Source organism: Orycteropus afer, unplaced genomic scaffold, assembly GCF_000298275.1.
Source record: "Orycteropus afer afer isolate SDZICR_OR568_19922 unplaced genomic scaffold, OryAfe1.0 scaffold00323, whole genome shotgun sequence".
Lineage (NCBI taxonomy): Eukaryota > Metazoa > Chordata > Mammalia > Tubulidentata > Orycteropodidae > Orycteropus > Orycteropus afer.
This window is the reverse complement of record NW_006921910.1, coordinates 140,687-154,610: the sequence shown is the minus strand read 5'-3', so window position 1 is coordinate 154,610 and position 13,924 is coordinate 140,687. Positions and strand designations below refer to the sequence as shown.

At 40.6% G+C, this 13,924-nt stretch overlaps 1 protein-coding gene across 1 annotated transcript in view; it reads right to left on the bottom strand.

Moving 5' to 3' along the window:
* Positions 1–1,014: 1,014 nt before the first annotated feature.
* Positions 1,015–13,924, bottom strand: part of WWC3 (WWC family member 3) — a 108,696-nt gene continuing 95,786 nt past the window's right edge. The window contains exons 19-22 of the mRNA XM_007951976.2: positions 6,430–6,522; positions 3,620–3,847; positions 2,338–2,465; positions 1,015–1,081 (exon numbers count right to left, since the gene is read on the bottom strand). Coding sequence (XP_007950167.1) covers positions 1,015–1,081; positions 2,338–2,465; positions 3,620–3,847; positions 6,430–6,522 — 516 coding nt within the window. The remainder of the gene's footprint in view (positions 1,082–2,337; positions 2,466–3,619; positions 3,848–6,429; positions 6,523–13,924) is intronic.

The following is a 13,924-nucleotide window of genomic DNA, read 5'->3' as shown; positions in this document are numbered from 1 at the left end:
TCACTGGATAATTCTAGTTACTCACAAATCCCTCCACAAATAAAGCATCTTCAGAAGTTATTGTGTCTGTGTTTGAATTGCTATATTCATCAGTGGTTTCACTGAAAATGCGTGTTCCCAGTTCGTTCCACTTTCCTTCACGACACAATTGTTTCTCTGCCACCTTCCGTGTCTGTTGCAATGAGACAGCACAGACTCCAAAGGCGGCCTGGACACTGTCTAACAAGCGAGGGCACTATGGACAGCCCACGTGGACAGGTAGGCGAGAAACCTGGGTGGCCTGAGACTGGCGCCTGCTCCAGACGCACGGGAAGCTCGGAAAGACGCATAGGGCGACACAGAAACGAGAAGCTGTTAGTGCCCACCACAAATAGGAGGCTGAGCTCTGCAATGCATACATGGCATCTGCATCACGATTACAACACAGCTGCTGGTACTGGAACACAACACACGGAGCGTGAAAGCGCACACTACACATGATGAATGCACATGGGCAAAAATGACCCGAGGGACGCATTGAGCACATCGTGCTGGCATTTCAGGTGTCAGAAACCAAACCAGCCCCCAAGCTCCATTCTACTGTGTGACACATACTGAAGAACAAAATTTCAGTCTTAAAATATATCTTAAAGTCAGTATTTTCCTTCAAGGAAAAAAAAAAGTACTATAAATAAATTACAATATAGTGAATTTGCCTGCACTCACTTCGTTTCTGTCTTCCAGCCTTTAAGTCAAATAAAACAGCATAAAAACTGTACACTCTTAACGTGATAGTTGATCTTTTATAAAACAATGTGTCTTCAGAGATGTCAATTTCACAACAAGGAAAAACCAAGCCCTGTTGCTGTCACTATTATAAAATATATATGTATACATATCAGTGTTTTTTTCATTTTTTACAAAATGTGTATATTAATAGCTTTGCACAAACATTTTAAAGATAAATTTAGCTAGTATAAGAACTCATGGAAATAAAACAGGCAGATAAATACTTCATGTGTACAAGGCACTACATCAAACGTCATCGGCTGGCAGAGGAAGTATGTTAATCCTTGGTCTGGTAAAAAATGCTATCTTCTCCCTGGGATTGGAAAGAATGAAAGGTTAGAAGATGATCGAAAGATATTGAGAGCTGGCATGAGGATTGCATATCAATCACAGCTTTTCTTATTCAGAGAACGAACTGAATTCAAAACCCCCACAATACAGATTCTCAGACTTTGAATGGAAGTTACCATGCCCCCATGAAGGCGAGGCTTGACTGATCTCCAGGGCTTAGAGCAGAGCCAGGTATACCGGAGGTGCTCAGTGAATATTTGATAAAGGAATGAATAAATGAAAATGTGCAAGTGAACGTGTTCTAAACCACAGTAGAAGACAGACAGTTATAGTATTTTATGCCATTTGGTGACGGGGACATGAAAGAAAGGGTATACAAAAAGTAAAGCTTCAAGTCGGGCACAAATTATTTGGCCATAAAAAGAAGTGAAGTACTGATTCATGCCATAATATGGATAAACCTTGAAAACATTACACTGAGTGAAAGAAGCCATTCACAGAAGACTACATATTGTATGATTCCATTGATATGAAATGCCCAGAACAGGCAAATCCACAGAGACAGAAAGCAGGTTAGTGGATGCCAGCGGCTGGGGGCTGGAGGAAACGGGAGGGCCTGCCAATACGCAAAGCGTTTCCTTGTGGAGTGGTGAAAACGTTGTGGAGCCAAATCAAGGCGACTGGTGCACAACATCGTGAACGTCCTAAATGCCACTGAACTGTTCACTTTAAAATGGTACATTTGACGCTATGTGCATTTTACCTCAATTAAAAAAAAAAAAAAAGGCACACGATGAGGAAACTCTGTGATTTCCCTTATATAAAAAATCAACACGGATTACTCTTGTGCGTGCGAGTGCTGATAATGTTTTGAGTCTTGTGGTGTTCAGTTTGTGACAAGTCATCAAGCTATAAATGGACACTTTTCTGTAGGTATATCATGCTTCAATCCAAAGTTACTAACAAAGCAAATGTGACACATACACGCACACAGACAATGACTGTGTTATTTACAACAGCAGACGTTTGGAAAGAAGCAGCGTATTATGCAGAGTAGTTAAGGAAAGTCTATTGACTTGAGAAAGTATTATAGTAGAAAAGAATAGTGCATAGGGAGAAAGATCAGAAGGAAACGCCAACACAATCAGAACCGTGGGACACAGGTTACAGTTGATTCCTTTGTTCTCAACTTCTTGTGGGTTTTTATAATAACAAAGAAGTAAGTGTCCCAAGAACTCAGACCAAGGGGGGCCCAGCACCGTTGCCCTGTTTCTGTACCTAAAGGTCTGCACTTGGATGGGCTGTTTGTGGTTTTGCCCTCGCAGCTGGTAGATTTCTTTAGAGGCTTTCTTCAGCATCTTCTCAGCTGCCTGTTCCTGATGGTGCTCAAGTTTGGTCTGTCTTGTCTGGAACAGCAACAGTTGATTATTAAGGAAACTTTTTCATTTTCATTTTTAAGGAAGAATGAAGGAATCCACTACCATCTGTGGAGACCAGGAAGGAACTAACCACACTGTGACACAAGAGGCGTATCTACAGGAAATTGTGCCCTGGGTCAAACATCTGGCACTCACTTTTCAGACCACTTCACTGTAACATCAGCTCAAAAATACAAGTTGAGCTCCTTAGTTCTTGACACATCATGGCACTGTATGAAAATTACAACCGCATCGTCCTTGCTTTCACTGAGAGAAATCGGTCTATGATATGTTCAAAGTCATTTTTTTTTTTACTTTCTTGTAATCCTAGGAGCCCTGGTGGTGCAGTGGTTAAAGCATTCAGCTGCCAACTGAAAGGTTGGTGGTTCGAACCCACTACCCGCTCTGCGGGAGAAGGATGTGGCAGTCCTGTATATAGATTACCAGTCTTGGAAACCCCATGGGGAAGCTAATTCTACTCTGTTCTAAGCCTGCTATGAGTTGGAATCGACTTGATGGCAACAGGTTTGGTCTTCTCTTTCTACACTCAGCAGAGCACAATCTGCCTTGACCCATGGACGCTCTCAAATACAAAAGTTAGTTTTAACTTGCTGAATGATCTCTCACAGCTGGTGATGGGAACTGCGATGGATTATAGAAACTGCTCAGTGGTGTCCCCATTCAAGTGGTGCCCAGGGCATGTGCCATACCTGCCATACCTTAGATAGGCCTCTGTGTGACAGTGAGGGGAGAAAGGTCTTCCTGATCTACTCCCTCACAGGACTTCTTCACAGAAGGGGCCACCACTTGGCTACATGGGACCCAGAACATTCCCACCAAGGGGAAGGGAGGCAGTGAGGATGCCTGTAGCGGGACTTGAAGCTCTTGCTCTCCCACCCCTTGGGTCCTTCCCCCCAGCCCTCCTTGAAGAAGTGCCAAAGCCTCAAGATCTTTGTGATGCCATCTCTCTACCCTCCTGGTCCACAGAGGGAGAAAACCGAGTTCCTTAAAATAACCACTTGGATTATCTGAGATACTTACCACAGAACCTAAGTTCACCTAGAGCAAGGGTCTTGACTGCTACCAGTCAGTCAGCACCTGGGACGCCAAGGGAAAGCTGAAGTAGGCCCAACCCATCTTACCTGCCTCTCTGCTTCCTTCAGCAGGTTCCAGAATCGCTCATCCCGAAGCACCCAGTGGGGTAGGTCGGTCTGGCCTCGGAGCTGGGCATCTTCTAATCGCTGCCTCAGTTCACGAAGGGTGCAGATCTCCTCGTTCAGCTGCCTCTGCCTCGTTCTTGACGCCTGGAGATCCAGCTCCAGGTCGAGGGAGGTACGGGCCATAAGCTCGGCTAGGGAAGACCTACAGGACTACAGGAGACAGCAGCCGTGAGCACACACAGCCCACAACGGGTGCGCAGCACACTCACCACAATGCAATGCAGCTGGCAAGCTCTGGCCTTCAAGAAGGTTCTTCCACAAGTAATAGAAGACAGGTGAAGCACAGTTATGGTATAGGCTTTACTCTAAGCACGGCCTAACGTTAAGAAAGATAGATTTTTATCAAGATTAATTTAAATCTCTAGTTCAGTATCAAGGTTAGTAACTGCAAATTGTTTTAACGATGACTTACGTGTTACAAAGGAGCTCTGGTGCTGTAGTGGGTAAAGCATTTAGCTGATAACCAGAAAACTGGTGGTTCAAATCCACCAGCTGCTCCATGGGAGGAAGATGAGGCAATCTACTTCCATAAAGATTTATAGCCTTGGAAACCCAGTAGGGGTTGCTATGAGTTGGAATCGACTCAGTGGCAGAGGGTTTATGTGCTTACGAAAGCGTGAAGAAACAGATCCTCTTATACAGGGCTGGAAGGGTCAAAAAATGGATACAATCTTTCTGAAGTAATATTTGCTAATATTTATTAAAAGATGAAAAATGTATATTTTCCTTGGTTCAGGAATTTCATTTTAGACTTGCATCTGAAAGCACAACTGCAGACGTGCAAAAGTTGTCCAATTAAGGTTTATGACAGAAAAAAACCCACCTAAATATATAGCTACAGGAAATTAATTAAATTACAAGACCAGCATAAAATGCAGTCACTGTAAAACATTAAAAAAATATATATTGACATGGAAAGATCTTAATGATCTATGGCATGGGAGGAAAAGCGTTTTACAAGCTGTATGAGTGCTTTTTTGTTTTTTAAAAATCACACACACAAATAAGCAAGTGGCCAAAAACTTTTCTCCCAATATAAGCGCCAGGGATGCAAATACGCTGCGTTCAAAAGTCCTAAGATGAGAACAGACTTTCATTGGAGGGGTTTGGACCTGTGGTTCCCACCCAATGGGAAAGACATGTTTTGTACATATACACACAATTTAAATGCAAATACACATTGCAATTGAATACATACAAATGCATTGAAAAACAATGCTGAATTAATAACAGCTCAGTGGTCCTCAACCAGGGCTGATTTTGCCCTCCAAGGGACACTGGGCAAAAATGCCTGCAGATACTCACATATTTACCATAAAAAATAAAAGTGTCCAAAAAAGTGAACTCCACAAGAGTGTGACTCTATGATGTAGCATGAGGGTTGTGGTGATAGGAGTTTTTTTTTATTATTATTTTTTATCTTGATTGAAGCAATAGTTACATGAATTTACACATGTAATAAAATTGTATATACACATCCACAAGTGAGTGGGTGTGAAACTGAGGAATTCTGAATAAGCGCTGTGGGTTGTACTAATGTCAATTTCCTAGTTTTGCTATTGTACTAGAGTTACGCAAGATGATACCATTGGGGGAAACTGGGTAAAGGGTACCTGGGTCTTCTCTGTACTATTTTTGCAACTTTCTGTGACTCTGTAATTATTTCAGAATAAAACTTTTAAAAAAATGCCTGGAAACATTTTGAGTTGTCACACCTTGGGGGTTGGGTGGGGGGGAGAGTTACTAGCATCTAGAGACTGGGGCGAGGGATGGTGCTATATCATTCAGTGCATAGGTGAGCCCCAGCCCCTAACAAAGAATTACCAGGTCCGAAACATCAATAGTGTTTCTGCTGAGCAACACTTTTGTAACGGAATTACATACTTTCTTATAATGCTCAGTCAACAGCTACCCTAAGTACAATTATCATATAGAAATCTGGGATTTTGATTTTTCCATTCAAAAAGATCTTTGCCTAGAAAGACCGGGAACCACTAGCTTACAAGATATAAGTGGCAAAACTTTGAAAAGTGGCATGATGTGAGGGAAATTAAAGATGAAAGGAAAGGAAAAACATAGGTTAGGCCTGTGAGAAGAACGCTGTATGTTGAAATTCTCAAAATCTCTAATCCACCATATTTTTATGCAAATAATACATGTGTTCTACTTTTGTTTGCCAACCACGATCCCCCCAGAGAGGCATTTTTGAAAGTGTGCTAGGTCAAAAAATGTTTTACATGTTGCTGTAAAAACAAAAATTAGCGTAGCTCACTTACAAAAATACCTGGGGCAGGGGGTGGGGGGTGGCTGGCAAACAAATGTAGAACATAAACGTTATATGGGTGAAAATACACTGTATGGGTATATTTATAATAAATCACTTATAATTTAAAATAATTATCAATAATAACTATACATACACACACCACACACACATATACTTTCCTGTCAAATAAAAGATTTTCTATTATATAGAAATGGTTGATTGCTATTAATTTATTACATTTAAAAACATAAAGACCACAAATTATCTTAGATCATATTACCTTCAGAAATTAAGAAATAATTGGTAACATTATGACATTATATTTGCTTTCAAAAATTATATGTTACGTAAACAAGAAAATAAAAATACTACCTTTTAATTAATTTTAATTAATGCTACCTTTTATGGTTTGTAAAAATAACTCCCAGGGAAAATGCAGACCCTTCTTAGTTTACATGATACATACCTGCTTATAGCGGAGGGTTCGTCTTTCCAAAGTATTTCGGACAAAGGGTGATTTCCGCGGCAGCGTTGAACTGTCGCTGTCACTACGATAAAGCTGCACGAAGAAAGAATGATGTTCAGAAACTCCATGTTCGTTCTCTCTGACTTGGCTCATTTTGTTTCAAAGGCACACAAATGCATTTATGACTATGGGTGCTTTTTATATGTCTGTGTTTCCCTTCAAATATAACCTCCACAAGATTTCCAATTACAACAAAACTGACGAAAACTCCACCCTGACCCTCCTCCCTGTCCATCAGGCTAACGTCATCAACAACACTTCGGTCCTAGAGATGCCAACTGTGATTTGACATTATGAAGGACTCTCATGAAAGCCAGCTCTGTCCTCAGTGTCTTTCCCTTCTTATTCATCATTCTCATTTGCTGCATTTCTGGCTTGGGCAAGAGCCAGTCGGTATAAAGATGGTTTTCTAAAGAAGGAAGTCCCATGAGTGAGAAAGCAAAATAAATAATGCCTTCTTGATAGGAGACAAGACATTATGTATTTCATTTGGTGGGGTTTTCTCAATTCAGGATCAACAAGCATCTGTGTTAAAGACAAAGTCTTGGCCTTCATTTCCTTACTTTCCATGTCAATGAACCCCAAATACTCAGGAAATGCAGGGCCACGGCTGATTAAATACTGCACGACCATTACAAATATATAGAAAAACAACGAGCTCTCTGAAAGCTTTGCCGGTGAATGCGTGCTTTTATTTAGAGCCTGGACCATACCACTGAAGGGGGAAGAAGTCTTTCTCTGGAGTAAGTGGAGGTTTTCTCCCTCTTTCTCAACCTGCAGACCTGAACCTGCCAGTCAGCAGGCTGGTCACCATCTGCTCTCCCTCCCTTCCTTAGACGATGTCTTTCGAAGTGTGGTGGGGCAGAGTCAGGACCCAATAAGCAAGGTAAGCATATGTTTAGGACAGTAACAAAACAGGGGTTCCAGTTGTCCAAAGCAAAGGGCCACAGATGCCAGGCAGACAGGAGACAAGGAAAGGCAAGTGCTACAGTGGAAACGAACTGGCAAGGGATTAAGTGAAACTGATACCACTTTATAAATTTTGTATACGGTTACAATTATATTTTCCTTTTCATTCTGGATTCATCAAGTCTAACTTCACATCCAGTTCTCTCTCGGTGACCACACAAGAATGCACCAGTGGCACTATAATCATGTGACTTGTGACGTATCTGGTCCTGTGCAAAGTGAACCAAAGCATGTCTTCAGACTGAGCAACTTTTGTGTTTGTCTCAGGCCCTTTGTGATTGCTCTTGCCCTCACTGGGTATGAGCAGTAGTCTAAAGAACTGTGAACATGCAGCATCAAAGGATAGAGAGGGTGCACGTTTTTAAGTATTATTTCAAGACGAAAAACACCTGTGGCGATCTGCAAAGGGCCCGCCAACGAACATTGTTCAATACACAAATGGTACTGTTTCCAACTACCCGGTAAGTACTATTTTTTTTACTATCTCTGGCTCGAAGAACAAAATTACATGTTCCAAATCAATTTTTTTTTCACTTATTGCAAAATGAGTGTGGGGGTGGTGTCAAACCCCCTCTAACGTCACAAGGGGAAAGAAAGATCAAGATCAACAGCCCAAGGCTGATTCCTAGGAGGCAGAGGTCAGACACACCACTACCCTTCAACTTTTTACCAAGTTTGATACCAACAGTCCCTCCCAACAGCACTCTCTACTTCTCTGCTGGGTTTAATAATTCATTGCAATGGACACACAGAACTCACTGACAATATTCATGATTATGGGCTTCACCAGGGAAGTAAAAGGTTACAATTCAGGATCAAAAATGACTCAGGATACAGTTCTTCAATTAGGACAAGCTTTTCTCAACTGTGCTGCAGGCATGCGTCTCTCTGGTCTCAGCGTCTGCCCTGCTCACGCAAGTGTTACAAAGCTCTGCCGATAGCTGCCCAGAGAAGCACCCCATTCCCCCAGCAAGGCTCCTGCCTGAAGGCACTCCGCTTTCTCACTCTGTGGGTCAGGAAGCTCACTGCTCCATCTCACAATGGCTTCATGGTTTTGCTGCCTCTGCTGTCTCTGTCTCTCTCCCATCTCAGCACAAGGATCGATCTCAGGTCCAAGGATGTGCTCCACTCCTGGCTCTTCTTTCTTGATGGTAGTGAGAGTCCCCCTTTCTGCCTCTGTCATGGCTCATTTTAAGCCTAGCAGGACAGCAAAACTGACCAATCCTCACAATGGGGTCCATATACCTTATTTGCAAAGTCCCACTTCCACGAGGGTACCATGAACCTTATTTAACATTATTAACAAGCTATCCAATGTCCTTGGGAAGCCATAAGTACTTCATATTTGCATAGTCCCACACCCAGTCATCTGGTGGGAGTCACAAAGACCACGGCTAGAAGAGCCATATTAAGTAATTCACTGCACTTACCAATTTTCAAATATAAATTTTTGGGTTAACATCCAAATTCAAATGTAAATTTTATTTTATAAATGTTACTTGTTTTATAAGTGTATTTTCAATTATCCCAATTTATTTGCTACAGTAGAACCAAATTTAAAAAGGATGTAATTTTCTATCCAGGTAAAATGAAACGGCAACAACTAGGTGGACTGCAAAAATGAAAGCTTGCAGAAGATAAAAAGGAAAGGATTTGTGAATCCCTAAAGACAATTCCAGAATTAACTTTCTTTTTAAAACATAATGAATCAGAAGAGACTTCATCCATTGAACACTTGAGTTAATGAGGCAAATAACTGTACTAGTACCACTAGTGCTGAAGTTGCTAACAGCAGTGTAACAGAATTTTCTCCAAATTCCGCATCCATGCCTTGCTATAGCAAAAATAAATAAATAATAATGATGATGTGGAAAATTAAACTATTTTAGAGTATGAAATTGTTGCATCTACAGACCCCATACGTAACAGAAATATAGATCCTGTTTTGTGGAATACTTTTTCTTCTAATAATATAAACTGTTGGATTAAAAGAGGGCCAACCACACAGTGGACCATTTGTAAATTCATGTTGAAAATTTCTGGATGGTAAACATATAAGGTTCTGTAAGCAGAATACGTTTCTAGAGTGCACAGCTAATGGTGAAAATTATAAGAAGTGGCTACTGCTTTGTCCATCAGTCAGCTCTGTGTATTGTTTTGTTTTCAAAATACTCAGTCCTAAATCATTTAATTCTTGATTTGCTCTGGATGGATTTGGGAGCTCTGGCGGCATAGTGCCTAAGGCATTTGACAGCTGGTGGTTCAAACCCACCAGCCACTCCTCGGAAGGAAGTTTGGGCAATCTACTTCTGTAGTGATACCGCCTCAGAAACCTGAGGAGGGGTTGCTATGAGTCAGATCTGACTCCACGCCAGTGGGTATGGATGGATTTAGTGAATGGTGCAACTTGAATGTGACTGATAAACATGGAAAACAGTTCAATTCACAGAGATTGTATGTTGTCGTATTTAAACTGAAGACATGGTTTTGGCTTAACTCATGAATGGGAAACACAAAATAATGAAGAACATCAGTATTAGAAAGTGGTTTTGCAATGTGCTGTTGCTGTCATTTTAACAATCGCTGAAAGCGGACTACCTTTTCAAGGAAGAAATGAAGTGTTTGGGTCTCCACCAAATGGAAATTTGGGGGTTTACTTGACCTTATTGTTCAGTTTGATCCATTTTTAGCAGATCACATCTCAAAATATGGTAACACAGGAAAGAGTAGCCCATTGTATAGTCTCAAACTGTGTGCCAAAAAATGAATAAACTTAGTAAGTGATAAAGTTTGATCAGCTATTTTCAGTGAAATAAGTATAGCCTGATATTTCAGTTTTTCTGTAGATTTCACTCCTTATCATTATCATACAGATCAGCTAAGTATTGTTTCAAAACACGTATCTCCAACAGACAGAAAACCTGTCAAGCAATTTATTACATTTACTGGCTTATGCTGGTGAAGAAATTGCAAATCAAGTACTTCACTGTTTATGAGAAGTTTGCAAAACTGATTTTTCTAAGTGCAAAGGAGAGTCCTAGGACAATGTTGCCAGTACATCAGGACATTATAAAGGCATGCAACAGAAAATTTTAGAATGTAATGGATATAACATTTTCATATCATGTGTTGCACATTCACTTAATCTTGTAGGACTGAGTGCAGTAGATTATTGTCTGGAAGTAGTTTATTTTTTTTCTTTTTCTCCTACAGTTCAGTTACTCTACACATTTTTTGCCATCTCTACTCACCAATGAGCAGTTCTTAAAATATATTTAGGCAATGATTAAGCATTAAAATGCTTTTCTAATACATGTTGAGAAGTACATGCTGTAGCAACATGTGCAGTTCTGGAATTGTACACTCAGATTTTGGATGTCTTAGAAAACATTGCTTAAGACCAGACACAAAAAGGAGACCAAAAGAGAAGCCAAAAACATTGCCAATAAAATGCAAACAACAGAGTATGTATTTATGTTGGTTATGTGGAATAATATATTGCAGCATTTTCATTGGACGAGTCAAGCTCTCCAAGACTTGAAGTAAACTGAAAGATAGGCACAGATCTCTACCAGTCATTAACAAGGTATTGACAAAATCTGAGAAAAGATTTTGAAAACAAAATAAAACAAATACTGCCAAATACTGATTAGCAAGCAGTTTGCCACCACAGAAGCATTAGAAGATAGAAACAAGTAAATGACAGAAGTGCTCCAGAAGGCTCAAGTGCCAGAGATCAATCTCACATAACTACATACACACCATCACTGACACACTAAGTGTATGAAGTTCTTTCAAACAGATTTTCCTTCTTAAACAACCTGATGAAGAATGCACGAAGGCATCCAAGAAATTAGTGCAGGCTTATCTCCATGATGAGATTGTTTTTGTGGTAAAATGTGACAATTTCATTCTTACATGAAAACTAAGTTTAGATTCAGGAAAGACAAATTTTACTCACGTAGGCATGTATGATTCTATAATAGAAGATAAAACCCATTGCACATTTCCTAGTGTTGAAATTGTTTTATACATATTATCTAACTTGATCACAAAGGGCAAAACGGAACGCTCATTTTAGTCTCTAAAGAAACTAAAAAACCCTCAGCATACAACAATGATTCAAGAAAGACAATTCATTATCCTTATTTTGAATAGAAGTAGATATTGTTTGGCAGCTTAATTGTGATTAAATCAAAGAATAAAAATAAAAGTTTTAAATTATAACATGTTAGAGATGAAAAATGTATCTAAAAATGAAATACAGTAACTTGTTGTAGTATTTTTTTGATCATTAAATTTTCTTTTATGACATTTTTCATGTGGTCATTTATTATGAAACAAGTATCAAAACTAAAGTATGAGCTGTTAAAAGCAAAATTGGTAAAAGTCAATTTTTCATTGTGGGAGAGCAACAGAATTTTATATTGATTGTTGAAACAACTAAGTTCACTGACCCATTTTCTTTGTTGTAGAATGTGTGGAATATTCTTTTTGTAGAAAATGTGGTACATAGTAAAAATATTAATACCTTGCATCCACTAAAGATTTTATAAACCAGTTCATCACTTTCTGTTAAACAGTGTATGCCACTTTTGCATTCAATCACTAATATTGTGTCATGCCATGTTAGTTGGCATCCAGTCAGTTCCAATTCATAGTGACCCTGTGCACAACAGAATGAAACGCTGCCCGGTCCTGCACCATCCTCACAATTGCTGCTCTGCTTGAGCCCATCGCTGCAGCCCATGCCGATCCATCTTGCTGAGGGTCTTCCCCTTTTTCAATGATCCTCTAATTTGCCAAGCATGACATCCTTCTCCAGGGAACGGTCTCTTCTGAAAACATGACCAAAGGACTTGAGATGAATTCTGGCCATTTTCACCTCTAAGGAGCATTCTGGCTGTACCACTTCTGAGACCGATTTGTTCGTTCTTCTGGCAGTCCATGGGATTTTCAATATTCTTTGCCAACATCACAATTCAAATGCATCAGTTCTTCCTCAGTTTTCCTTATTCATTGTCTTGCTTTTATATGCATATGAGGCTATTGGAAATACCATGGCCTGAGTTAGGCACACTTCGTCTTCAAAATGACATCCTTGTCCTTTAACACTTTAAGGAGGTCTTTTTGCAGTAGATTTGCCCAGTGTAATACCTTGTTTGATATCCTGACTGCGGCTTCCATGACCATTGACTGTGGATCCAAGTAAAATGAAATCCTTGACAACTTCAATCTTTTCTCCATTTATCATGATGTTGCTTATTGGTCCAGTTGTAAGGATTTTTGTTTTCTTTGATATTATAGTCACATTTAAAAAGTTACATCATAGATAGCTGAGATGCACTCATACACACATAAATAAATACACATACTCACTTGAATGTGTGAGTAAGCAGAGGAGAGGGCACCACAGACTATCAGTGCTTAGGGCCTTCACAAGAGCTCTGGTAGCATAGTGCCCAAGGCACTTGACTGCTAACCAGAAGGCTGGCGATTCAAATCCACCAGCCACTCCTCGGAAGGAAGGTTGGGCAATCCTACTTCCGTAGTGACACTTCCTCGGAAACCCAAGAAGGGGTCGCTATGAGTCGGGGCTGACTCGACAGCAAATAACAACTACAACAACAGGGCCTTCACATGCCTTAATCCAGCCCTGAGTAGAAGACCCAGACCTGATCTGGTGTTTCCTGGACCAAGTGTGTCCCAGGAGCCACAATCAGGAAGAGGTCAATTCTGTAAGGAGACTAGCAATAGGTCTCCCAAACATGGCTAAGTAGCAATTTTGGCCAACCAAACTCTTCTGATGTTCACTCCAATGCAGTAAAGGATCAATCTTGCCCCCAAAAAGGGTTTGGCCCTTGCCCAGCTCCTAAGAAGTAAGCTTAAGCCTTTGGAATGCCCTGCCTGATAAGAACATCTTCATTTATCTGGGGCCTCAGGCCATGCCAGATAGTCTATGCCAAAAATGGAATTCATAGTGAGGCTTTTGAGTCATACCAGATAGTCTATACCAACAATGGGATTTATGGCAGGGAGTGTTGGGCTATGTAGTATCAGCTTGTCCTCTGGAGGGGCTAGAGACTATAAGGTCAGGCCTATAGCGGTCAGCCATGCCTCCATGACTCACCCCCAATAAAAACCCCGGGCACCAAGGATCAGAGGAGCTTCCCCAGTTGGCAATACTCTGGGCATGTTATCACACATCACTGCTGAGAAAAACAAGAGCTGTTCGCAGATTCTACTGGGAGAAGACACCTGGAAGTTGGCGCCAGGTGTCTCTTGGACCCTGCCCTACATGCCTCTTCCTGTTACTGATTTTAATCTGTATCCTTTTGTTGTAATGAACTGGAGTCACGAGTATAATGGCTTTTCTGAGTTCCGTGAATCCTTTGAGTGAATTATTGAACCTCAGGATGGTCTTGGGGACTTTTAAACCATAACTACCAATGTCTCCTTCAAGGAT